Genomic DNA, 25,041 nt, shown 5'->3' with positions numbered 1-25,041 from the left:
CGGCTGAGATCACCCCAGGAATACCAAGATAAATCATAATGTGTTTTTTCTTTGGCTTGTTTGCAGTAGAAATGTGCAAAGAAACCTGTAATTTCACCTTGCGAATCTATTGTGTTCTACTGGCCCAAACCTTGCTTTACCCAGATAAACTGGTATTCTGCAGTGTATGTGAACATGGAATTCATTCTCGGTTGCTCCTGTGAATAGGTGGCAATTAAGATGAATGTTGTAGATTGAACAATGAAATTATCATTAAAGGTTTATTTTAACACCATTCATGGAGCATACATCACCTATTCCTGTTTCTGTCAATTTGCAGGAACCCTTGCGCAGCCCACTCACATAAATTACATAAAACTGACTCCTTTTGTATAACCCGAGCTCCCTCCTCAGGGCTAAGTTGGCTCCTAATTTGGCACCACGCATAAATTTTCCAATTGCCTTGACCTGCTGAATCTTCACCTCTTCTCTGGCCTACCCCTCTTTGTTAAAGTATTGAAAAAAATTCTACAACAATATTTGTGTCAGTTATTTTGCTTTATTCCAGTCTCCATTTGACCTTTTGACCACCTGTCTATAAGCTTTCCTACATTCATCTGAGTTACCCCATTCACCTTTTCCCCTGAATAATCTATGAAGAATATTCCTATCTTCCATTCATTCACCCAGGGGCCTATATTGCTGTTTTGAGTTGAGGGTTTATCATGGCCCTGCAAGACTGACATACAGTTTAACCTTCCTACTAATTTTATTCTTTCCCCTTAGTAATAAATTATAAAATTCTATTGGTTTTCCTCATTACTAGAGTGCCTGTCTGGTGGCTTTATTCAAATCACATAGTAGGACACCCAGATCATTCAACGTCTCAGTACTCTCATCATTTAGATAATATGTATTTTTATTATTCCCGGCATAATGGAAATATTCCTTTTCCCCATATTATACTACATTCGTCAGATCTTTGCCCACTCACTCGTCCTATCCATGACCGGTGTTATAATCCAGTGTAAGAGCAGTAAATTTAGTGACTGTGGATTGAAACATTCACCGCTGCTTTAGGTAACAATCGGCACTCAGTCCCCGGACAGGAGTAGTGCCCCACCTAGTGGCGACAAGAGAAGTAGCTTCTTTTTCCCCCAATGAGCCCCAAGCAAATAACGTGGATTAGGCAACATTTAACGCCGTCCTAAAATTTCAACATGCCATCATTGTAAAACTTTATATGTATTTTCATTGGCTTCTAAATCACATCATTTATCATGTGATTAAAATAAAGTCCTCCCTGTTCACCAGAACTCGTGAAAAATGGGTTCCTTCATCAGCAACTATCACTCTCTGCTCAGGTTCCCCTACCATTGATCAACATGGGTCGCAGTTTCAACCTCCGGTAAGAGCTACCCATTCCTTCAGACTGAATTGTGTCAGATTTCACACTGGTCAGATCTTTAACTTCCAGAAGTGGGAACGAGGACAAAAAATGTTTTATGCTGAACATGTACAAGTCCCAGGAATGGTTGAGACTAGGCTTCCCCTTTAGGACTCTCTTAGTCAACGGAGAGACCTTGTTAATCTTAGCTGCAGTCAACCCATTTCCATTGGTGAAATTGTTTATATTGAGAAACTCAGGTCCTTGAATAAGTGGTACAATCAAGCAATCAAGCAGAATATCATAATCAGATCTTTTCTTTTCCAGGTTTCCCTCAAGGTATTACAAACAGTCAACTGACAACTGAGAGGCAACCTCACAGCCAATACAGGAGCCTACAAAGCACGTTAATGAGAAACAACTAATATATTGCATGCATTAAAGAGGCAGTATTCTCTCTCACTCTTTCTGGACTATGCAAGCATCCTTTCTTCAAAGCGGCTCAATGAAGAACAGATGGAGCTGGGACTAGTGGGATGTTGTGTGGATTCTCAATCACTGGGCACCCTGCCAGGTCTACTTGTGATGTGCAATGACAGAGAGAAGCTTCCTAGTCTTTCCTACACTTCTCCATGGTCAATTTGGTGACTTGCAACAATTCTACAGTACAGAGAGGAGTGATCCTCAGACTAGGGACTGTGAATAAGAGAGACATTTTGTTTACTTTCTAAACTTTCATTCTGCTGGTAAGGGGCTTTTGGTTGACACTGAAGATTTATAACAAAATACTTTAAACAGATGTATAATAAAACGTTCATAGCTTATTTTCAGTCTGGTCTGCTTTCCTACAAAGCAAGCGTAAATACAGTTAAGTTACTACACAAAGCAAGTGATGATGAAATATCTTGAGATAACTGGACAATGTATTCTATCAGCTCACCTAGATATTAATGTTGAACTGGGAACATCCAATGTATCTGGGCTTCTCCAAATCTGATATCTTGATCATTTCCCATTTTATTTACACTGCCATTAGTGGCTATGTCTTCAGGTACCAGAGTCCCAAACTTTGGGAATCACTCCTTACACCTCTCTGCCTCTCCATCTTTCTTGTAAATGTTTCTCCAGACTTACCACTTTAAATGTGTGTTTAGCCTTTTGCATCACCTCCTCTTCTGGTCCAGCCTAAGTTTGTCTTAGACTGCTATCCTGGGAAGTGACTGAAGACGCTTTGCTCCGCATCAATGGAAATTGTTGTTGGTATTAAGTTCTGAATTATTCAGGTAACCCAAGCACATCTTTTGACACCAAGAAAAGTGGGATTATTATAAATGATTAATTCCCCAAATCATTTTGAAATATGAACTGGGTATCAACTTATTTACGTGTGTGTGTGTAAAATATTCTATATACATATACACACACACATACACATATTATTTATTCATTTAGTGATACAGCCCTTCTGGCCCTTCAAGACATGCCACTGCAGCAACCCTAACCTAATTACAATGACCAGTTAACCTGCCCGTATGTCTTTGGACTGTGGGAGGAAAGTGGAGGACCTGGGGAAACGCCGTGCATTCCACAGGGAGGACACAGAAAGATCCCTCACAGAGCGGTGCTCAAATTGAACTCTGAATTCTGGAGCACTCTGAACTGTAACTGCGTCCAGCTAACTGCTACGCTACCGTGGCACCCTAATGCAAGTGCGATGGTGAATGTCGATGGCTTCACTGTGATTCAAAGTTTTAAAACCATCTTCAGTTGGGTTGCTCGGACGATGAATCTTCTCTGTAAACTTCATGTAAGTGCCTATGTCTGATTGTATTCTTCCAAAATTCAGCAAAAGAATGCGAGCTGCAGGTTTGCTCAAATTAGTGTTTTGATTATTGAACCGATTATATTTTCAAACAAAATTCCCAACATTGTGGAAATTCCTGACCAATATGTTTGGACCATCTTCATTCGCTTTACACAGATGACAAGTCTCCTCTGCAAAGTTGTGCGATTGTCTGTATCTACATTTATTGATTGGGGTTGTGACAGAGACTTCCACCAGCTTTCTACCCCATGCAGGAAACCTAAATGTTTTCACCATCGGTGCCTTCACTCGGCACAGAGCAAAAACGTGGAAACGCGTACATCAAACTGGATAAAAACTACATGACAGAAAATCTTCATTTATGAGACAGCTTTCAAACATTACTGATTGAAAGAAGTTAATAACAGAGTGACTCCCAGAGGCAGCAGAAACCAGTGAATAAAAGATCATTTTTATTTCCCTCGTGAGAGATTGTTATCTTCCTATAATCAAAAGAACATTTAGTTCATTCTAAAAATAAATAGCACATTTTCAATGTAGAAAATGCTTAATTATTATTATATATTACAATTTCAAATTATATAATGCAAGCTTCCCTGTTACAGGGTGAATCCAAGGATATTTGTATGTTTCACTTACTGGAGACAAAGACTGCTGACAAGGAGAACATTTAATAGAACATAGCAACACTCACAACACACTGGAGGAACTCAGCAGGTCGGGCAGCATCCGTGGAAACGATCAGTCAATGTTTCGGGCCGGAACCCTTCGTCAGGACTGTAAAGGGAAGGGGCAGAGGCCCTATAAAGAAGGTCGGGGAGGGTGGGAAGGAGAAGGCTGGTAGGTCCAGGTGAAGGGGAAAGATAAAGGGGTGGGGGAGGGGAGGCAGGGAGGTGATAGGCAGGAAAGGTGAAGAAGGAATAGGGGAAAACACAATGGGTAGTAGAAAGAGGCCGAACCATGAGGGAGGTGATAGGCAGCTGGGGGAGGGAGCAGGGTGACATAGGGATAGGGGAAGGGAGGGGGAGGAAATTACCGGAAGTTATCGTCGACTCATCGTTTCCACAGATGCTGCCCGACCTGCTGAGTTCCTCCAGCGTGTTGTATGTTGCTTTGACCCCAGCATCTGCAGAGTATTTTGTGTTAATAGAACATAGAACATTACACCCACAGTACAGGGCATTACACCACACCACAGCCCACAATTTTGTGCTGACTTTTTAACCTACTCTAAGATCAGCCCTACCCTTTCCAACGATATAGCCCTGTACTCTGCCAATCATCCATGCGCAGATCTAAGAGTTTCTTAGATATGCCTAATGGAAAGGGAGTTTACTTAATGTCTCCTGTTCAGAGTAACCTAATGTTTCTAATGTCTCAGAGTTAACTTAATGTCTATAAGTTAACACTGTTTTTCCATGAGTGGGTCATCACAGTGTGCAAGTTGGCTGATGGGTATGAACTCTGAACTTGACGGGTGTAGTTGTGCTGTGACTAGGAGTTGCAGAACAGTGCATTTTTCTGTCAGGGATTTGCCCCCACTCCTGTCTCCTTATAATGGATACCCAATTCTTCAGGTTTCAGCTGGAGTTCCTGGAATTCACTGCTGCAGCTCCCGAAATTCTGGTAGAGATGCTGTGGACCAGAGGAGCACATTTTGCTGAGGGCTGCCTCTCACAGCCTAACTCATCTGGGATTGGTGGTCAGGAAATGGGCAGAGGCCGAAGGCTTCAGAAGAACCAGCGGCCTGCAGGGCAGGGAGAGAGAGGACTATGGAGAAGTTGGTTTATGCCATCTTGCTTGAGGTCTAAAGTTCAGATTGACTGCTTCAGGTTCATTGTCAACCTGCTTCATTCAGATCAGAGTCTCAAAGTAACAGTAAGCCGTTTGGGACAGTGATAAGGAACAGTTTCTTCAGTCATGAACCCTTGGAACTCTTTCCCTATGGGAGCAGGGCTTACCAAGCACATTGAATTCAGAGATCAATCGATAGTTAACTATGAAGTGAATGAAGGATATGGGCTTAGTGCAGGAGAGTGAGTGGCACTGAGGTATAAAATCAGTCATGATCATATTGAATGGCAGAGCAGGCATGGGGTGGGGGGCAGGGGTTAAATGGCCAACTTCTCTGATTTTGTATGCTTTTAAGTTTAGTGGAAGAGGAATGGCCTGACCCCAGCTTAATGCAATGTGATGGCGAGGCAAATCTCATTGTGACAAGTAGTACATCAAAAAGCTACAACTACTTTCCCCACTCTTCAGCTATTACACCGTCCCTGAAATCTCTCTTGTTCCTCAGCCCCATCCACAGTCTGGGTGTAGGATTGTTATTAGGACGTCTGGCACATGATACGATAGAAACCCAACAACAGGCCCAAGACCCAACTGCCCTAAGGTTAATGCAGCAATGGTGGCTGTTGTTATGTCGTCAGAAGTGTGATCAAATATCATGTGGTCAGATGTCATACCTGTCTGAGCATCATGTGATCAAGTTACCGATATTTTCTCCAATCAGGACGGGAAAATGCTTGGGTGCTTGCGACATAATGGGAGGCGAATGGCTTGGAGGACATAAGGACCCTCACAAAAGATTGGAACTGAAGGTTATTTTAGAAATATTGGGGGGGGGGGAAGATAATAAAAGGTTTTGAAAGAGTGGACAGTCAGAGCCTTTTTTCCAGAGTGGAAATAGATAATACGAAAGGTTATAATTTATGGTAATTTGAGGAATGATAGCAGGGATGTTAGAGGAATGTTTTTTTTACACAGAGAATATAAAAGGTTTTTTGCACAGAGAGACCACACTGCTAGGGGTGGTGGTAGAGGCAGATACATTAAGGAGATTTAAGAGACCTAAATGATCGAGAAATGGGGAGCTATGGGGGAGGGAAGGGTTAGATTGATTTTGGTGTAGGTTAAGAGGTCCGGCACAATATACTGAACTACAGGGCCTGTACTGTGCTGTACTGTTCTATGTTCTTTGTTCCGAAAGGGGAAACATCTTTAACACCTCCGACAGAGTAAAAGACTGTGTGGACAAACCGTGCATCACACACTACATGTTGAAAGGCCGGACGGCTGGGTCCTGCTAAATCCTATGCTTTTGAATTTTTGGGAGATCTGCTATGCTGCAAGTTGTACCTAACTGAGGTCCTGTGGCTGTGTGAGTCTGAAACACTGCAAGGGTTATAAACCTATTCGAGTAAAAAAATGCTCAGACCTTCTAAAGGAAGTATCAGGATTTATGGCTGAAACAGAAAAGAATGACAGGTTTATATTATGTCAAGGATATGTATAAGTTGTGATGTGAAAATTGCAGAAGACTTTCAACATATTAAACCTCTACTTCCATCACCAATGGCAAGTATGCACAAGGGTATGGTTGTGGTATTGAGCCGCTCAGATGGAACTGCAATTAAACCTGGTGATTCAATAGCCATAAACAGTTGCCTTTATGAAATCCCTTTGTGAGATCAGATACATTTTGAAGCCGGCTACAATACTTCTGTTGAATCCATTTTCTCTTGATTGATCCTACCTTCGAAATTCTAGGTCTTTGAGCACAGGACTGTTATTTTAAATAATTATAATTCAGGGTTGTAATTCAGTGGTTAAGGCGTTCGCCTAGCCTTAACCAGTGAATTACAACCCTGAATTATAATTATCTGAAGGTCGCTAGTTCGAGCCTTGGCTGAGGCAGCGTGTTGTGATCTTGAGCAAGGCACTTAACCACACATTGCTCTGCGACGACACCGGTGCCAAGCTGTATGGGTCCTAATGCCCTTCCCTTGGACAACATCGGTGGCATGGAGAGGGGAGACTTGCAGCATGGGCAACTGCCAGTCTTTCATACAACCTTGCCCAGGCCTGCGCCCTGGAAACCTTCCAAGGCATAAATCCATGGTCTCATGAGACTAACAGATGCCTATTAATTCAGGGTTGAAAATAATTTCTAATCCATGCAGTTCTACTGCTAACCTTATCAATTTGGCTCATTTGTATTTTGCATCAGACACTTTCTTTCTCAAATATAATACCCGCATACCTTCATATCTGCTAAACAATGTTAAAGAGAACACTATTTAACAATATTTTAGCTAAGAGTTTCCTTTGAAGTGGTCCAGTTCCTTTACCTCACTTCTGGCTCAGTTATCGGGGTGGCATATATAGTTATCTCAAAGTATCACAACTCTTAAATTATTTCTAAGGAATTGGTAGGAGGTCAAGGAAAAGAAGTATTTCATTCAGGGGGCAGTAGGTGTCTGGAACTCACAGGCTGGAGAGATGATACGGACAAAAGTCTCATTACATTTCAAAGGCATTTCCATGTAAACTTGAAGAGCTGCAACCTGCAGGGCTGCAGATCTAACGCTGGGAGATGAAATTAGGACCATTTTGACGAGCATAGACAAGGTAGGCCCAAAGGCCTTTATTGTGTTATAAATTCTATGCTGCAATGACCCTGATGCTTTTGACTGTTATAATGGATATTCTGTTTTCCAAATAAAAAATGGAAGATAGTGGGAATATTTTTTTATTGGGATACAGTGGGGAATAGGCCCTTCGAGCCACACTGCCCAGCAGCCCCTGATTTAACCAGAGCCTGATCATGGGGCAATTTACAATGACCAATTAACCGACCAACCGGTACGTCTTTGTACTGTGGGAGGAAACCCACGGGGTCACGGGGAGATTGGACAAACTCCTCGCAGGCAGAGGTAGGAATTGAACCTGGGTCGCTGTATTCAGTAAGTCAGCTGACCTCTGTGGCTCCTGAACGTACCATACGATAGCACCCTCCCCCCCCCAGTCCACGATCACCCATTTTCTTCCCCCCCCCATCTACTTCATCTGCTCATCACCCTCCCACAGGGTCATCAGCTCCTAGTCTTTCCAGCTGCTTACCACACCTCCTTTATTTGATCCCATGCTTTACCTTCCTTTCCTGTCGGATTCCGTTACCTGTGGCCATTCTTTGCTTCCACCTGTCACCTCCCAGTCTCGGTCACTATTTCCACTCTTCTCTCCTCCATCTGCCTATCATCCCTTCTCACCTGCATCCAGCAATCACTTGCCAGCCCTCACCCCACCACTGCTTCCCCCTCACCCCCTTGTGTTGGCCATTTCCCCTCTCTACCCTTCCAGTCCCGATGAAGGATCTCAATCTGAAATGCAGACTGCCCGTTTCCCTCCACAGATGCTGCCTGACCCGTTGAGTTCCTAAAGCAGGTCACAAATAGGAGAAAATCTGCAACACACACAAAATGCTGGAGGAACTCAGCAGGCCTGCCGAAGGGTTTTGGCCCGAAACGTTGACTGTACTCTTTTCCACAGATGCTGTCTGGCCTGCTGAGTTCCTCCGGCATTTTGGGTGTGTTGCTCCTAAAGCAGGTTGTTTTTTTTTTGATCTCTAGATTTCAGCATCTGAAGCCTCTTGTGTCTCCGATTCAGGTCAATGACTTTTCATTACTTCTGATAAAAAGATCATCCATCAGCAACATTAAATCTCTCTCTCCATAGACGTCATGTGAACTGTTTTCTCCCCCCTAGCATTCTCTACTATCATTTCTGATTTCCAGCATTTGCAATGGGTGGATCAAACCTCACCCTAAGTCAGTTCTTAAGCTCAGACCAACCCTTCCGATCACAAAGACGGGAGTTTCCAATGAGTTTTCACCTGGGCAAAGCAAAATGACATTTGAGAACTTATCGTGCCCAGCTCCACTTTAAGGATTTGTTCCTGTTGAGGTCACAGCCCCATGGATGTAATTATACCAGATGCTGTGGGTGGGGTTGCAGCCTTTACTTACCAATTTCAAGGACTAAGGACATCTCTGCCCCTCCGGCAAAACAGGCAGTGTGGTTTATTCACCCAGCTGAGTGAAATACTCAAACCCGTGATCAGGTGCTCCACCTATAGGCCTTGGTAAGCAATGAACCGGTTGAACAAAACCCTGGGAGTGCCAGATGAACTCAGCAGCTTATGCTGCAAGCTCTGAAATTGGCGGGGGCAACCTATTGAGATGAGTCAGTCGCCATTGGCACAGCTTCAGAACAAGCTGAAAATGGCACAAGAATTTAATACAAGAATTAACACATTATCGAGGAGCAGCAAACAAGGTACTGGAGGAACTCAGCCGGTTGGGAAGGAAGGGGACAGTTGACTTTTCGGGTCAAGACATTTTCATCCAGTGCACACTGGATGAAGAGGTTCAATCTAAAATATTGTCTGCCCATTTCCTCCCACCGATGCTGCCTGATTCGTTGACTCTTTCCTGGATCTTGTTTGATCCTTCAAATTCCAGCATCTACAGTGTCTTGCGTCTACATCAATAGAGAGTGTGTCTTTTAAACATGAGGAGTATTCTACCTCACTCGAGCTGCAGTCCTTGCCTCGACACTCCCTTTGCTCGACACCAGTGGCCTGTTAGCTGGTCAGCACGCTGCTGTTGAAGTCCATGCCATCAAACTCATCTCCCACATCGTCCATGACTACGTCGGCACCCCCATGCTGGCGCACGCATTCACGAACTGCCTTCAGTATTATCTGCAGGCGCCTGTCCAGTGCAAGGAGGTGAGGTTCTGTTAAAACTGGACTGAGGGAATCGAAAAGTAGGGATTCCCGCATGACGTCACTCAGTTGATAGCCCGGCTGTGACAGAAGCTCCAGACGCAGGAGGGTTGATTTTTTTATTCTATAAAACAGAAAATGCAATGATTAGCATCACCAGTTGGAATACAAGGGCCCAGAGATTGCAGCAAGAGCAGTAGTGAGTTTCTTTGCAAACATCTCCATTATCAAGTGAGAGAATAACACTTTCACCTGCTTCTGTGCACTTAAATTATAAATTAATGCAATAATGAAGATAACTGTATTTCATTAGGAGTTTCAGGAGATCGAGCAAAGATTCCGGTAAATTTCTGTACAGGTTTGGGAAAAGATGCAGAAGGTTGTAAACTCAGCCAGTTCCATCATGGGTACTAACCTCCCGGCCATCAAGGGCATCTTCAAAAGGTTATGTCTCAAAAAGATGGCATCCGTCACCAAGGACTCCCACCACCCAGGAAATGCTCTCTTCTCAATACATCAAAGGGAAGGCTCAGGAGCCTGAAGACACACACTCAACATTTTAGGAACAGCTTCTTCCCTTCTGTCATCAGATTTCTGAACCCAAGAACACTACCTCACTCTTTTTTCCCCTCTCTTTTTGCACTAATTTTATATTTACATTTCTTATTGTAATTACGGTATAATTGATGTATTGTACTGCTGTCAAAAAACAACAAATTTCATGGCATAAGTCAATAATAATCAATCCGACTGTGATTCCGATTCGGAGAAGTCAGAAAATTCCTGTCTAGATTTCATATCTTGAACCCAAAAGTATGGCATCACAGTGAAAGGTTTCGAACACACCAGAAGTTCAGACTTGCTGTTCTCAGCCATTAAATGGAAGCAGGATAAGTCGGAGTTTGTCCAGTTCATTGAGTTCATAAGGTCCAAGAAATATGTCTAACACTGGAAATACACATCCCACTACATCACTGTCCTTGAGGATAAAATGAAAAATGCAGTGGTTTACACCCATGTAATGCAGACTGACCCTCTGCTAAATCAGAGCCATACGACGCTTACAATATAGACACAGCATTTCTACCTCATTTTAGATCACACTGACAGCGTGACTTTACCTGCAACACTGGGTCAGGGGTGCAAGGATGGAGAGTTCATCATGCGAGTGTTTCCCAAACCTAAGAGAAAGAAAGAAATGTGTTATGATCTGGTTTGTCAGAGTTGATTGGAGAGTACCGCCACTCAGGTGCATAGTCAGAAATAGCTCAGTGTTAACAGGTGTCTTTAATGCAAGTTCTCAGTGATTCATTAGACTGGCCGCTACCTTGCTAAAGTAAGCACACAATTTAATGAATGCAATATAAAAGTATGTCTAATCAATTATTCTGTCCTGTCTCAGCTCACCTGCTGTGGCAAACCTCTTCCATGTCTTTGTCCCTCTAGACCTAACTAGCTGGCCTTCCATACTTCACCCTGGACATTTATAATGATTCCAAATTCCCTTGCCCATATCTTAACTTCCAGCATCCTGTTCATCCATCACTCCTGTCCTTGGTGGCTCATATAGGCTCCTGGTCCAGCAATACCATAGTGCTAAAATTAACACCAGGCTTTCAAATCCCTTTGCTGTCTCACTTCTCTATCTGTGAAAATCTTTTAAGTTACCTTTACTCCTTCATTCCTGCCTCTGAGTCAGCCCCACTTTTACTTCAGTCACATTGACATGTCTTAAGTTTCAAGCCCTGAGCTCTAGTATTTCCCCTAAACCTCACTCATCAAGGTTACTCCTTCAAACTGACCTCAGCTTAAGCTTACCTGCCATAATGTTTTCTGATGTGAGTTGGTGTCAAATCTTGTTCAAATATACACCTGCGAAGTGTTGTAAAGCACTTCACCATGGTGAAGCTGTTATATAAATATAGCGTTGTAGTGTTATATAACAGGTCACTTTGTAACAGATTAAATGCAAAAATAGTACATGCAGTGCAAATTTGCAAGAAATCTTTGTAAATTCTACTATGGCGGGAGGAGAAGATGGCGGCGCGACGCAGCGTGCGCAGTTCTCCGGTGAAATGATATCGTATCTGTTAAATAGGGGCCGTGGACAGTTCTGATTTGATGGAGACAGACGTGAGAAGCACAGAGGAACATCTGGAGAAATTTCTGAAATGCCCGGTTCGCTGCCGCTGCTACTGTGCAATCGAGAATCTCCGGAGGGAAGGCCCCAAAATCCCCGGCTTTGCCTGCTGCTGGCCACCGAGGCTGGGGTCGAAGCGTTCGGCAGAGATGGTGCTCGGTACTCGGTGTCGGAGGGCTGATCGGAGCTCGAAGTTTTCGGACGACTCAGAGTCGGACTGTGGTTGGGCATGGCAGGGAGAGTTTTCTTCCTTCTCCCGTCTGCGTGAGATGTGGGACTTTCGAGAGACTTTGAACTTTTTACTGTGCCATGGCCTGTTCTTCATCAAGTTATGGGATTGCTTGCACTGTTGTAACTATATATATAATTATGTGGTTTTTGTCAGTTTTTCTGTCTTGGTCTGTCCTGTGTTTCTGTGATATCACACCGGAGGAATATTGTATCATTTCTTAATGCATGCATTACTAAATGACAATAAAAGAGGACTGCGTGTCCTCATAATCTAAACTAATCTAAATTGTTGTGTATTTAATATTTCAGTAATATTTGAGTAATATTGTAAATATATTGTTTGATTAAGCACTCTTTGTTTGCTTACATAATTCATTATGGGTTCTTTGTAAAAGTACATGAATGGCATACATTATTACGCGACCGCACCATAAGTGCACACCTCACTAAAGCAAAAACAAAGAGTACATGTTTATCCCAGTCTCCCGTGCTTTCCTTTCCATTCATTTTTGAAGTTACAAAACATAAGGTAAATGACTGAGGTAACTTTTGTTAGTGATTAGAGTGACTTAGCAAATGCTGATGTAACAAGGGATAAAGCAGGGAAATAAAACAGTGAGTGAAAAACGGTTCACGGATGCTGCATATTCCAGCTTTGCAGAGAATATGATCAGCAAAGCTTTTAGATCACCTTTAGATTATAAAAACACCTGCTACATTTTAAATTGATCACTTAAAACTCAGTATTTTTAATTGGTAAATACAAGATGGTCTGCAAATGGTGGATATCCAGAGTAGACACAAAATGTTGGAGGAACTCAGCAGGTCAGGCAGCATCTACGGAAAGGGATAAAGAGTCAAAGTTTTGGACTGAAACCCTTCATCAGGACTGGATAGGAAGGGGAAAGAAACCAGAATAAGAAGGTGGGAGGGGAAGGGGGGGATGAAGCTAGAAGCTGAGAAGTGTTAGGTGCAAAAGGTAAAGGGCTGAAGAAGAAGGTCATAGATGTTGCCTGACCTGCTGAATTCCTCCAGCATTTTGCACGTGTGTTGTTGTTTGTAAATGGGCTGTTCCAAGATCACAGTATCGCGAAATAATGTTGAGTCAGTCTAGTAATCAACTACCAATATTCAGTGAAGTGATATGATTTATTTTTGATAGTATTATTATTTGGTACTTAGTCACAAATAGGCACAACGAATGCTTTACCAGGTGGAAATGATGCATGGCTCTCCTCCTCCTTTTTCTTTCTTCCATGGCCTTCTGTCCTCTCCTATTAGATTTCCCCTTCTCCAGCCCTGTGTCTCTTTCCCCAATCAACTTCCCAGCTCTTTGTTTCGCCTCTCCCCCTCCCGGTTTAACCTATCACCTTGTGTTTCTCCCTCCCCCCCCCCGCCGCACCTTTTAAATCAATGACTCATCCTTTTTTCTCCAGTCCCGCTAAAGGGCCTGGGCCCAAAATGTCGACTGTACTCTTTTCCATAGATACCTCCTGGCCTGCTGAGTTCATTGCAAATGATATTGATCGAGGGATTACCACTGCCTGGCTCCTCCGAGGATTGTCACCTTGTTGTGGTGGAGAGGCTTGTGGGTTTTTGAGATCCCGAGGGCCATGCTGCCTGGAGTTCAGCCATCTGGCACTTCGCTCCTGGTAGGTTAAAGGGGGGTTTCCAGGCAAAGAGTAATCCAATCAGAACCTCTACAATGCAGCTGGCGGAAGATGATGACTCCTCACAATGGTAGTGAAGGTGGAGGAAGGCTGCGGCAGTGAAAGGTCCCCAGTCGTCTTGCATTCCATGCCTCTGAACTATGACCCCGCTCTGTCAAGAAGCGTGTGGTGGTTGTCCGTGCATCGTTAAACCGAGCATGCCCAGGTGTTCTCCATGAAGGATATATGGATCCCAGATCAGCCTCTCCAGCCACCTGAGGTCCCACATTAGACAACACCTTCGGAGAACATCATACTTGACTTGAGTGATTGCTCTCCTACCCGATGCAGGGGCAACTGAGACACAGACGACTGTAATCACCAAATGCTAGCAAGCTCTTGCCAATTCTGTCAGTTTCCAATGATCTCAACACCAGGTGGAATCGTTGAGACATGATCCAATATGTGAGTTTATATTATTCCAACCAGGCAATAAGCTCTTTCAGTGAATTTTGGGCTGTATCACAAGACTTGGACAGGGTCGACAATTACTGGTAGCAAAGATATAAATCAATGGGGATGATGGGCTGAACAAATTTGTTTTTCCCAAGTGCCTGTTCCTATCCCAATCAGAAATAGTACTTTTGATCTAGTTTTCCAGTAAAGCAGCAAAGGCATGATTAAAACCATTGAGAAAGGGGGCTTCTTCTAATAGAGAAGAGCCAGTAGTGTTTCTAGACTATTTTCTTTCGTATAACTGGAATTGCATCTCAGTGCACAAGTCTCTAGTTCTGTGCTTGGTCTAAAGCACGGTAACACTGAGTTTCTGCGGAATTCAAGAGTAAAATAATATAGAAACATAGAAACACAGAAAAATAGGAGCAGAAGTAGGCCTTTTGTTTATTCTACTCTAGTCTGTCATTCAACACAATCATAACACATACTTCTGCTCTTTCCTATATATGAAAAGGACTCAAACAGTGAGATTTAACCAAAAACGTAGCAAGAAACAGGAGAATTTCTGCACCAATCTCACAACCTTCTGATCTAACATTGACAAAATCTCTGCTGAAACTATTTGAGTGTTTATTCATTTTGATGCCAATTTTTTATTTCATAGTAGCTAAATTTGCCTGTGTACTGGCTCCAAAAATAAGAATATGATCAAGTGTCATTTGTGTACGTATAGAAAAATCTGAGCCTGTCATGCTAAGAGAAATTATACAAAATGTTTAATACTAATAATAAATGCCTCAATATTGATCCTTTATAAAATATGATCCACTTTATTTCGTGCTATGTTTGTCAATATCAGAACACAGTGCAGAGGATAGGATGTTAATTGTGAAGCTAGCACCTCTGATCAAAATTACAGGAGGTCTATTGAATTCATGGAACTTCTAATACATATTCCTGTAGCTGAAGGTAAACAAAGAGGTCAAAAGGAACAAATCACAGAACCTGGAGAAGGATTGGTGATATAGCAAGCCTTGGTTGCAGGCTTCCACTGTTATACTTAGTCAGGATACACTTCTGTTATCTGAGATTTCTGATTTTAAATTGGGATCCTTTGCTGAAAAGGTCTATAAAGTCATAGAGTATAATGGCCCTTCGGCCCAACTTATCTCTGCTCTGTGAGCTCGTGCCATTTGCCAGCACTTGGCTCATATCCCTCTCAACATTTCCAATCTGTCTGAATATCCTTTAACTGTTGTTTGTGTACCCACCTCTACCAATTAACCTGGCAGCTCATTCCATACACCCATCATGCTCGGTATGGAAAAAAATTATCTCTCAGGCCTCTTTTAAGTCTTTCCCCTCATCTTAAACACCTATGTCAGAATGCTGCTTGTTGACGCTAGCTCAGCATTTTACACCATCATTCTCACCATCCTGATCGATAAGTTACAGAACCTGGGCCTCTGTACCTCCCTCTGCAATTCGATCCCTGACTTCCTAACTGGAAGACCACAATCTGTCCGATTGGTAATTATATCTCCATCTCGTTGAGGATCAACACTGGCACACCTCAGCGGTGTGTGCTTAGCCCACTGCTCTACTCCCTCTATACCCACGACTGTGTGGCTAGGCATAGCTCAAATACCGTCTGTGAATTTGCTGATGAAACAGCTGTTGTTAGTAGGATCTCAGACAGAGATGAGAGGGCGTACAGGAGCGAGATACACCAGCTAGTTGAGTGGAGTCGCAGCAACAGCCTTGCACTCAGTGTCAGTAAGATGAGAGAGCTGATTGTGGACTTCAGGAAGGGTAAGATGAAGGAACATGAACCAATTCTCATAGAGGATTCAAAAATGGAAAGAATGAGCAATTTCAAGTTCCTGGGTGTCAAGATCTCTGAGGATCTAATCTGGTCCCAACATTTCAATGTAGCTATAAAGAAGGCAAGACTGTGGCTATGTTTCATTAGGAGTTTGAAGAGAATTGATTTGTCAACTAAAACACTCAAAAACTTTGATAGATATACCGTGGAGAATATTCTGACAGGCTGCATCACTGATTGGTACAAGGGGTGGGGGTGCCTACAGAAAGAAACTACAGAAGTTTGTAAAATTAGTCAGCTCCATCTTGGGCACTGGCCTCCGTAGTATCCAAGACATCTTCAAGCATCTTCAGGAAGGTGACATCCATCATTAAGGACATCCCCTCTTCTCACTGTTACCATCAGGAAGGAGGTACAGAAGCCTGAAAGCACACACTCAGCGATTCAGGAATAGCTTCTTCATCCCTGCCATCCGATTCCTAAATGGGCATGTTAACCATGAACAGTACCTCACTTTTTAAAAATATATATTATTTCTGTTTATGCACTATTTTAATCTATTCAATATACACATATATATACTTACTGTAATTGATTGAGTTATTTATTTATTTCCTTTCTATAATTACCATGTATTGCATTGTACTGCCGCCACAAAGTTAACAAATTTCATGACACATGCCGGTGATACTAAATCTGATTCTGATTCTGATTCTGTGCTCCCTCGTTTTAGGCTCTCCTATCCTGGGAAAAAGACTCTGAACTTTCACCTTATCTATTCCCCTCATCAATTAAAATAAGGTCACACCTCACCCTCCTGCAATGCAGGGGAAATAGCTAGAGCCTATCCAATCTCGCCTTATAAATTAAACCCTCCAGTTCCGGTAATATCCTTATGAATCTTTTCTGCACCCTTTCCGGCTTAATGACATCCTTCCTATAGCTAGGTGACCAAGACTGCATATAATACTCCATGTATGGACTTTTGACCTCTATCATAATGCTTTGCATAATCCCTACTCTTGTACTCAATGCCCTGACCGATCAAGGCAAACATGCCAAATGTGCTCTTCTCGTCCTGTGTACCTTTCTGGGAACTATGTAATTGTACCCTTAGGTTTCTCTGTTTTACAACACTTTCAGGGGCCCCACTACTCACTGTGTTAGGTCCAGCTCTGCTTTAAATTCCCAAAGCATATCGTTTCACACTTGTCCAAGATAAAGTCTATCTGCCAAGCATCGGTAAACTTTCCTAGATGATTCCACTTCTTCACTCTTGGATAAACTTCTTTGCTGTTTTAATCTTATTTTACTTGCTCTCTTTAGATTCTGCACTGTGTATATTAATAGCATTTTATAGTCAAATATAAACTATTAAAGCAATTACCCTCTGGCATTGTCGAAGTGAATGATATAGCCATCCTTTCCAAACTTTGTGAAGACCTCAAAGTGATGTCGATCCATATTCCCTGGAAGCAAATTTAGAAGAATTGACCACAGGAAAAGGTGTTCACCAAAAATGTTCATGATCCTTTCTTGAAATATTTGACCTGATAAAAGCAGGTTATCATGAATTCCAAATATTCCTCACTGAAGCTAAGTTGAATCCTCTGAATTGACCCAAGGTCTTTCCTCTTTGATGCAGAAATGTCTTTCAATCCTTTGGCAGATTTTCCTTACACTTAAGCAATTGAAAAAGAATATCCTAGAAATTCAATTACATTTGTTCAAGGCTATGTGCTTGAAAAAGGACTTGCACAGTAATAAAATGTGTTAACAACCATTCCCATGTTATTACACTGGAACAAAAAAATCTGCAGATGTTGGAAACCCAAAGCAACACACACAAAATGCTGAAGGAACTCAGCAACTATGGAAACGAGTAAACATTCAAAGTTCCGAGACCCTTCATCAGGACAGGAAGAAAAGAAGAGAAGTTTGATCAACAAGCTGGGGGTACGGGAAGAAGAAGTACAAGGTGGTAGGTGATAGGTGAAACTGGGAGAGGGGGAGGGGTGAAGTAAAGGGCTGGGAAACTGATTGGTGAAAAAAATAAAGGGCTGGAGAAGGGGAAATCTGATAGGAGAGGGTTGAAGACCATGGAACAAAAGGAAGGGGCAGGAGCACCAGAGGGAGGTGATGGTCAGGTAAGGAGATAAAGTGAGGGAGGGAAACGGGAATGGGGAACAGTGAAGGAGAGTTGTGGGGGACAATTTCTGGAAGTTTGAGAAATCGACATTCATGCCATCAGGTTGGAGGCTACCCAGACAGAATATAAGGTGTTGTTCCTCCAACCTGTGTGTGGCCTCATCGCAGCAGTAGAGGAGGCCATTGACCTGAACTAATGAGATTTCCTCCTTCAAAGAAAGGGGCTTTCCTTCCTCTACCATCAACACTGCCCTCACCTGTATTGCTTCCATTTTGCACACGTCTGCCCTCACCCCATTCCCCTGCCACCCCACCAGGGATAGGGCAGCACGTCCTCACCTACCACCCCAGCAGTCTCAGCATCATAACTTCCGCTATCTCCAATGTGATTTCATCACCAAGCCCATTTTTCCCTCCCCCCAGTTTCTGCAGGGATTGCTCCCTACGTGACTTCATTGTCCAATCATCCCTCTCCACTGATCTCCCTCCTAGTACTCATCCTTGCATACTGAACAAGTGCCATGCCTGCCCCCACACCACCTCCCACACCACCATACAGGGCCCCAAACAGCCCTTCCAGGTGAGGTGACACCTCACCTGTGAGTCTGTTGGGATTATCTACTGTGTTCGGTGCCCCCGATGTGGCCTTCTGTATATTGGTGAGACCTGATGTAGATCGGGAGACTGTTTTGCCAAGCCACCAAAAAAAAGCTAGATCTCCCGTTGGCCATCCACTTCAATTCTGACTCCCATTCCCATTCTGACATGTTATTACAGTACATAGCCTCCTTTTCTGTTGCGATGAGGCTACAATCAGGTTGGAGGACACCTTATATTCTATTTGGGTAGCCTCCAAACTGATGGCGTGAATATTGATTTCAAATGCTTACCGTATTTGCCCCCCCTTCACCATTCCCATTTCCCTCACTCACTTCATCACCTTACCTGCCCAACATCCCCCCCCAGTGCTCTTCCCCTTCCCTTTCTTCAATAGTCTTCTACCCTCTCGTATCAGATTCCCCTTTCTCCTGCTCTGTATCTCTTTCACCAATTGACTTCCCAGCTCTTTACTTCACACCTCCCCCTTTCCCAGTTTCACCTATCACCTACCACCTTGTACTTCTTCCTCGTCTCCCCCACCCCCTTCTTACTCTGACTTCTCCTTTTTTTTCTCCAGTCCTGCTGCAAGGTCTTGGCCTGAAACGTCGATGGTTTACTCTTTTCCCTAGATGCTGTCTGGTCTGTTGAATTCCTCAAGGCTATTACACTGGAATTCTTCTCCTGGTTTTTTTCCAGTGCAGGCTGCACTTGTGTGAATAACGCAAAGTTTCCAACCATTAACCACTGCACCACCAATTCGTGCCCACACTGCACCAGAATATGTGGATTCTGAATCGGTCCCTACAGTCACCTGAGGACCCACCATTAGACAACCCCTTAGAAGAACATCTTACTTGACTTGAGAGATCACACTACTCTACTCTAACACAATGAAAGAAACAGGAGCAGGAGGAGACCAATTGATCCATTATGTCTCTTCCACCATGCCACAAGAAGATATCTGACATTTAACCTCAGTGCCATTTCCCTGAACTAACCCCATATCCCACATTCCCTTCGAAAAATCTATTGGCCTCTATCCTGAATATGCTTAGCAACTAAACTTCTACAGCCCTCTTGAATTCCAACATTCAGGATCGAATGGGTGAAGATATTTTCTCAACGTTTTCCCACCCACCCTCCTTCCTCTTCACCTGGCTTCACCTATCACCTGCCAGCTTGTACTCCTTCCCCTCCTCCCACCTTTTTATTCTGGCTTCTTTCTCCTTCCTTTCCAGTCCTGACGAAGCATCTCGGCCCAAAATGTTGACACTTTTTCCCCTTTCAATAGCTGCTGCCTGACCTGCTGAGTTCCTCTAGCATTTTGCACATGTTGCTCAAGAAATTTCTTCTACTCTCTTGTCCGAATGGGCAATGACTTAAACAATACTGTCAGGTTTTCCCTCTGTCCCACCTCGGCCTCAGGCCTGGATTTCACATTTTCTTTCTCATTCCCTACCGAGTGTAAAGGAAAAGAAGAGTGATGTTGGTTAAGCCCTTTCGTTGTTTGCGACTGAAGTCTGTAGCAATGGGCTCACAAACAAAATGAGAAATGGCCAAACCACAGTGAGAGTGTCTAAAACGAAGAGAAAAAATCATTGTTGAGAAGATAATGTGTTGGGGAGAGGTAGATCCAGGCAAAGAATGGGGCTTGGAATATGGATGAAATATGCAGACTCAAAGAGGACTTGTGCACAATGGCAGCAAGTATTTATTTGCCTTTTACAACTTAAACGGCGGGAGAAGTCATGAAATGAAGCAGCGGACTAGTCTTCTGAACATTGTGTTTCTTCATCAGTTCTATTTTATTGCAAGCTGAAACAACATACCTTGATTCTTTGTTTTTTTAATTTATATTCATTTCCCTTCAATGTTTCTGTAATTGTACATATGCTTTTATTCAGATTTGGGCTGGAAGCAGTCACTTTAATGTGCAGAAGTAAACTTGGCATCAGGAGACATTTATCTTGGCTTATAAAAGATGCTAAATTGGATCCATCAGGGAAATGCTATCACTGGGAGATGGAGGTACTCAGCAGCCTTTTCTGGTCTTTCGGAAACCCTTCCTAATTCCTGACAAAGTCAGCAAAGTTGCTTTGGACTTGGGGAAAGTGAAATCGGTGAACGGTAAGGCATCTTTCCATTTATTCCCTTGTCAATAAGAGCGTAGGTGACCAAAAGGAAATTGATTAAATCTTAGGAAGGAACAAGATTCCACTTCAGAGTTATTGACTGCACCTGGTTAGGTTGCTACAACTTAGCATCTTTCAATGACATTGGACACTGACAAAGGATGCTGTGGCCAATTGAACCAATTCCTGAGGGCACCTTATTCCTGGAAGGGAAATACCCAAAAGGCATTCTTAGCTCAGCTCCATGTCGTAATTCATAGGAGAGTGACAAAGGAAAATCTAGACACAGACTACATCTGGCATCAACTTTATCCTCGAGTTAATCTGTCCAGTTCATGGAACTCATTACGCATCATGAAAATCTCTTTCCGTTCAAATATTTACCTGTTAAAAAATCAAAAATAGCCATATCGATGACGTTCAGCAACCTACTTCCAGTATTGTATGGAGGAGTTTTTTTGATCTGTACACAATAGTTTGGATTGGTTTCCCACCTGAAGGGCGAAAAAAACAGTAACAAGCTTTTAGAATGATGTTTGTACTCATGGTCAAAGAAAACACTAAGAACACATCATCGTGTTAACAGAGTTGGTAGTCACAGCACATTGGACCCACTCTGCCGCTCTTTACACGTAAAAGTTCTATCTGATGCTATGTGCTTCTGTTGCTGCTGCAAGTAAGGTTTTTGTCGCAGTTGTGCAGACATATACCCAGGCATGCGACAATAAACTCAGCGTGGCTTTGAAACAGAAGCAAGCGTTTACCCGAGCAAAGACAGCCCAACCTGGGTGCAATTCTGCGCAAGTAATGACATCACTGCCCACTGTGATTCTCTCTACCAGCATCTACACTATTACTCGGAGTTTCTGGGAGCAAATCTCCAATTTTAAGATTTGCAGTTCAGTTAGGAGTATATTGTACCATTTTGTGGCTTTGTTTGTGATTTAAAGGCATTGGCACTTTTACAAATCACCTTAGCCTGTTCAAGTTCACCCTCCAAATATCTGGACCTGCCTCTCGGTTTTTTTTGCACTACCTTACTTTCCATTTTTCTATTTTCTATTTATGATTTATAATTTAAAATTTTAATATTTACTAATTTTTACTATTTTTAATATTTAATATTTGTAATCCAGGGAGTGGGAAGCGCAGAATCAAATATCACTGTGATGATTGTACGTTCTAGTATCAATTGTTTGGTGACAATAAAGTATAAAGTAAAGTAAAGTAAAGTTGCACCCAAAGCCCACGGGCTTTGATGAAAGCCACTGTGGGGACTTGTTCATGCATCTGAAAGCTCAAATACTCAGGCACAAGGGAGCAGAATCCATCTTCTAGAGGGAATCAATAAGATGACTAGCAATATAGGGTGGGGTGACACCTCACCACTGGGAGGCAGAAACATATCCAACAAAGAAAGTTCTATTCTCACAGAGTCCTGCACAATATCTTCGCAGGCTTGGGTTTTCAAGGGCAGTCATGATGGGGATATGGGGAAGACCTTATGTTCAGTTCTCACGCCAGGACTGCTGTCTCCTTTGAAGTCAAGGGCACCTTCATTGCATAGGTTCACACCAAGCAGTGACAGGGGATTTCTGCTTTGTCTCCCAATCTGCCCCTCGCTGGTGCTTTATTTACAGAGGACGGCTTCCATACTTTGAGAACACAGAGGCACAGTAGTGTAGCAGTTAGTACAATCGCTTCCAGTGCCAGCGATCACTGATCAATTTCCACTGCCGCCAGTGATCAGTTTACATCTTCTCCTCGTGACCTCGAGGGCTTCCTCTCAGTACTCCCAGCTCCTCCCACATTCCTAACCTGTACAGTTTGGGTTAGTGAGTAGAACGCATGCTATCTTGGCGTCGGAAGTGTGGTGACACCCCCAGCACACCCCTGCTGATTTGGTTTGATGCAAACGTTGCATTTCACTGTACGTTTGGATGTTTCAATGTACATGTAATAAATAAAGCTCATCTTTATCTATCGATCAGTGAGGAAGAGGTCGTGTTTTAGGTAGTGAAAAACAAATTGCTTGTGAGGACAGGCTTTCCATTGACAGAAAAGGTTGCCACTCACTGAATGCACAGGTTGTACTGGATTATCAGAAGTTGTTCATCGTGGTAAATACACATGACCATAAAACCATAATATATAGGAGCAGAGTCAGGCCATTCAGCCCATCGAGTCTGCTCCACCATTCCATCATGGCTGAATTATTTTCCATCTCAACCCCTTTCAAATATCCTTGCAATCTTTGGCATCCTTACTAATCAAAAACCTATCAACTCCCACTTTAAATATACACAATGATTTGGCCTTCACCGCTGTCTGTGGCAGAGAATTCCACAAATTCGCCACCCTCTGCCAAAAGAAAGTCCTCCTCAACTTTAAGCTGGAGTGATGTCCTTATATTCTGAGGCTGCGTCCATTGGTCCTCGACTCTCCCTCTATTGGAAATATACTTTCCACATCCATTCTATCTAGGCCTTTCAATATTCAGTAGGTTTCAAAAAGATTCCCCCCTCATTCTTCTAAACTCTAGTGAGTGCAAATTTGGGTCTGCATCCTTAGGAGTTCAGAAGATTGAAGAGTGACCTTATTCAAATATAGAAGACTCTACGACATTTGCATCTGTGAAATTTTCATTCTTAAGCACAATGAACTGCTTGACACCTTCAAGGGCTGCCCACGTGCAGAAGGATGGACCCTGGGACACAAGGATGATCTTCTCTTTCCCCACCTCCTTGTTCACACATGGCTCCTCCACTCTGCTGCCGATCACTGCTATAATGAGTGGCCTGCAGGTGCTAGGATCATTGTGAAGAATGGCATTGTTCTTACAAAATGTTGCCATCAGTCAAAGTAAATATATTATCAAAGTACATATACATAAGTCACTATATATACTACCTTGAGATTCCGTTTACTGCAGCTATTTAATGGAAAAGAAAGAAATACAATAGAATTCATAATAAACTGTGCTTAAATAAGGACTGACAAACAACCAATGTATAAAAGAAAACAAATTCTCCAAATAAAAAAAGTAACACTGAAAACGTGCATTGTAGAGTCCTTGAAAATGAGTCTGTGGGTTGCGGAATCAGTTCGGAGTTGAGGTACGTGGTTATCCACATCAGTTCAGGAGCCTGATGGTTGTAGGGTAACAACTGTTCCTGTACCTCATGGTGTGGGACCCAAGGCCGACGGTGGTAGTGAGGAGACAGCATGGTCTGAATGGCGGGAGTCCTTGATGATGGATGTCGCTTTCTTGTGGCAGCGTTTCTTGTAGATGTGCACAGTAAGGGGTTGGGCTTTGCCCGTGATGGTCTGGGCTGTCTCCACCACTTTCCGTAGACTTTTCCATTCCCAGGCATTGGTGTTTCCACACCAGGCTGTGATGCAATCACTTTAGCTATTCTTCACTGTGCATCTATAGAAGTTTGTCAAAATTTTAGGTGTCAGGATTTTAGATGTCCAAATATCCCAGTGGTTCCCAACCAACGGGCCGCGAGGAAACGATATGGTTTGGCGATATGAAACCATATGAGTTAGCTGCACCTTTCCTCATTCCCTGTCACGCCCACTGTTGAACTTGAACGCATGCGAGGTCATTACGCACACAAGGTCATCAGTGACCCAAGACGCAAATGACCCAAGACATGCAAATGAATGGGTCTATGACCCATTTGTGAATGTCCCCGGCGAATCTTCCATGTCAGCGCGGGAAAAAGATCAACTCCTCGAGCTTGCAAATAACGGTGGGCTGAAAAGTATGTTTGACATAACATCTCTGCCGGCATTCTGGATCAAAGTCAAGGCTCAATATCCTGAGATAGCCACGAAAGCACTGAAAACGTTGCTTCCATTTCCAACATCATATCATTGCGAAGCAGAGTTTTCTGCAATGAATGCAATGAAAACTAAGTTGTGGAATAGACTGGACATAAGTAACCCCCTTCGAGTATCGCTGTCTCCCATCACCCCTCGATGCAATCAGCAATCACCTCTGATCTGGCACCTAATTAATTAGCTTGTTTATTTCAGCTTTTTTCTTTAAGGTGTGCTGGGTGCGTTCCGACTACCGCTGCATCACTGCAT

General features: G+C 43.0%; 2 protein-coding genes across 9 annotated transcripts in view; one reads left to right on the top strand and one right to left on the bottom strand.

Moving 5' to 3' along the window:
- Window positions 1-2,264, top strand: part of LOC134360288 (platelet-derived growth factor subunit A-like) — an 85,565-nt gene extending 83,301 nt beyond the window's left edge. For 2 of the 5 annotated variants that reach the window (XM_063074469.1, XM_063074470.1), the window contains exon 7: window positions 1,694-2,259. In XM_063074469.1, coding sequence (XP_062930539.1) covers window positions 1,694-1,733 — 40 coding nt within the window. In that variant the 3' untranslated portion in view covers window positions 1,734-2,259. Of the gene's footprint in view, window positions 1-1,693 lie in introns of all 5 variants that reach the window. The other 3 variants (XM_063074468.1, XM_063074471.1, XM_063074467.1) reach the window with 3 other exon arrangements.
- Window positions 1-25,041, bottom strand: part of fam20a (FAM20A golgi associated secretory pathway pseudokinase) — a 100,100-nt gene that overhangs the window by 7,213 nt on the left and 67,846 nt on the right. For 2 of the 4 annotated variants that reach the window (XR_010021307.1, XR_010021306.1), the window contains exons 8-11: window positions 21,328-21,437; window positions 17,451-17,532; window positions 10,884-10,943; window positions 9,562-9,886 (exon numbers count right to left, since the gene is read on the bottom strand). Coding sequence is in view for 2 of the 4 variants with exons in the window: in XM_063074465.1 (XP_062930535.1) it covers window positions 9,619-9,886; window positions 10,884-10,943; window positions 17,451-17,532; window positions 21,328-21,437 (520 nt within the window). In the remaining 2 variants the exon portion in view is untranslated. Of the gene's footprint in view, window positions 1-8,048; window positions 9,887-10,883; window positions 10,944-15,068; window positions 16,543-17,450; window positions 17,533-21,327; window positions 21,438-25,041 lie in introns of those variants that run through there. The other 2 variants (XM_063074465.1, XM_063074466.1) reach the window with 2 other exon arrangements.

The sequence above is a fragment of the Mobula hypostoma genome, chromosome 22, assembly GCF_963921235.1.
Source record: "Mobula hypostoma chromosome 22, sMobHyp1.1, whole genome shotgun sequence".
In the NCBI taxonomy this organism is placed as follows: domain Eukaryota; kingdom Metazoa; phylum Chordata; class Chondrichthyes; order Myliobatiformes; family Myliobatidae; genus Mobula; species Mobula hypostoma.
The sequence above is the reverse complement of the archived record's forward strand: the minus strand, read 5'-3'. Positions and strand labels throughout refer to the sequence as shown.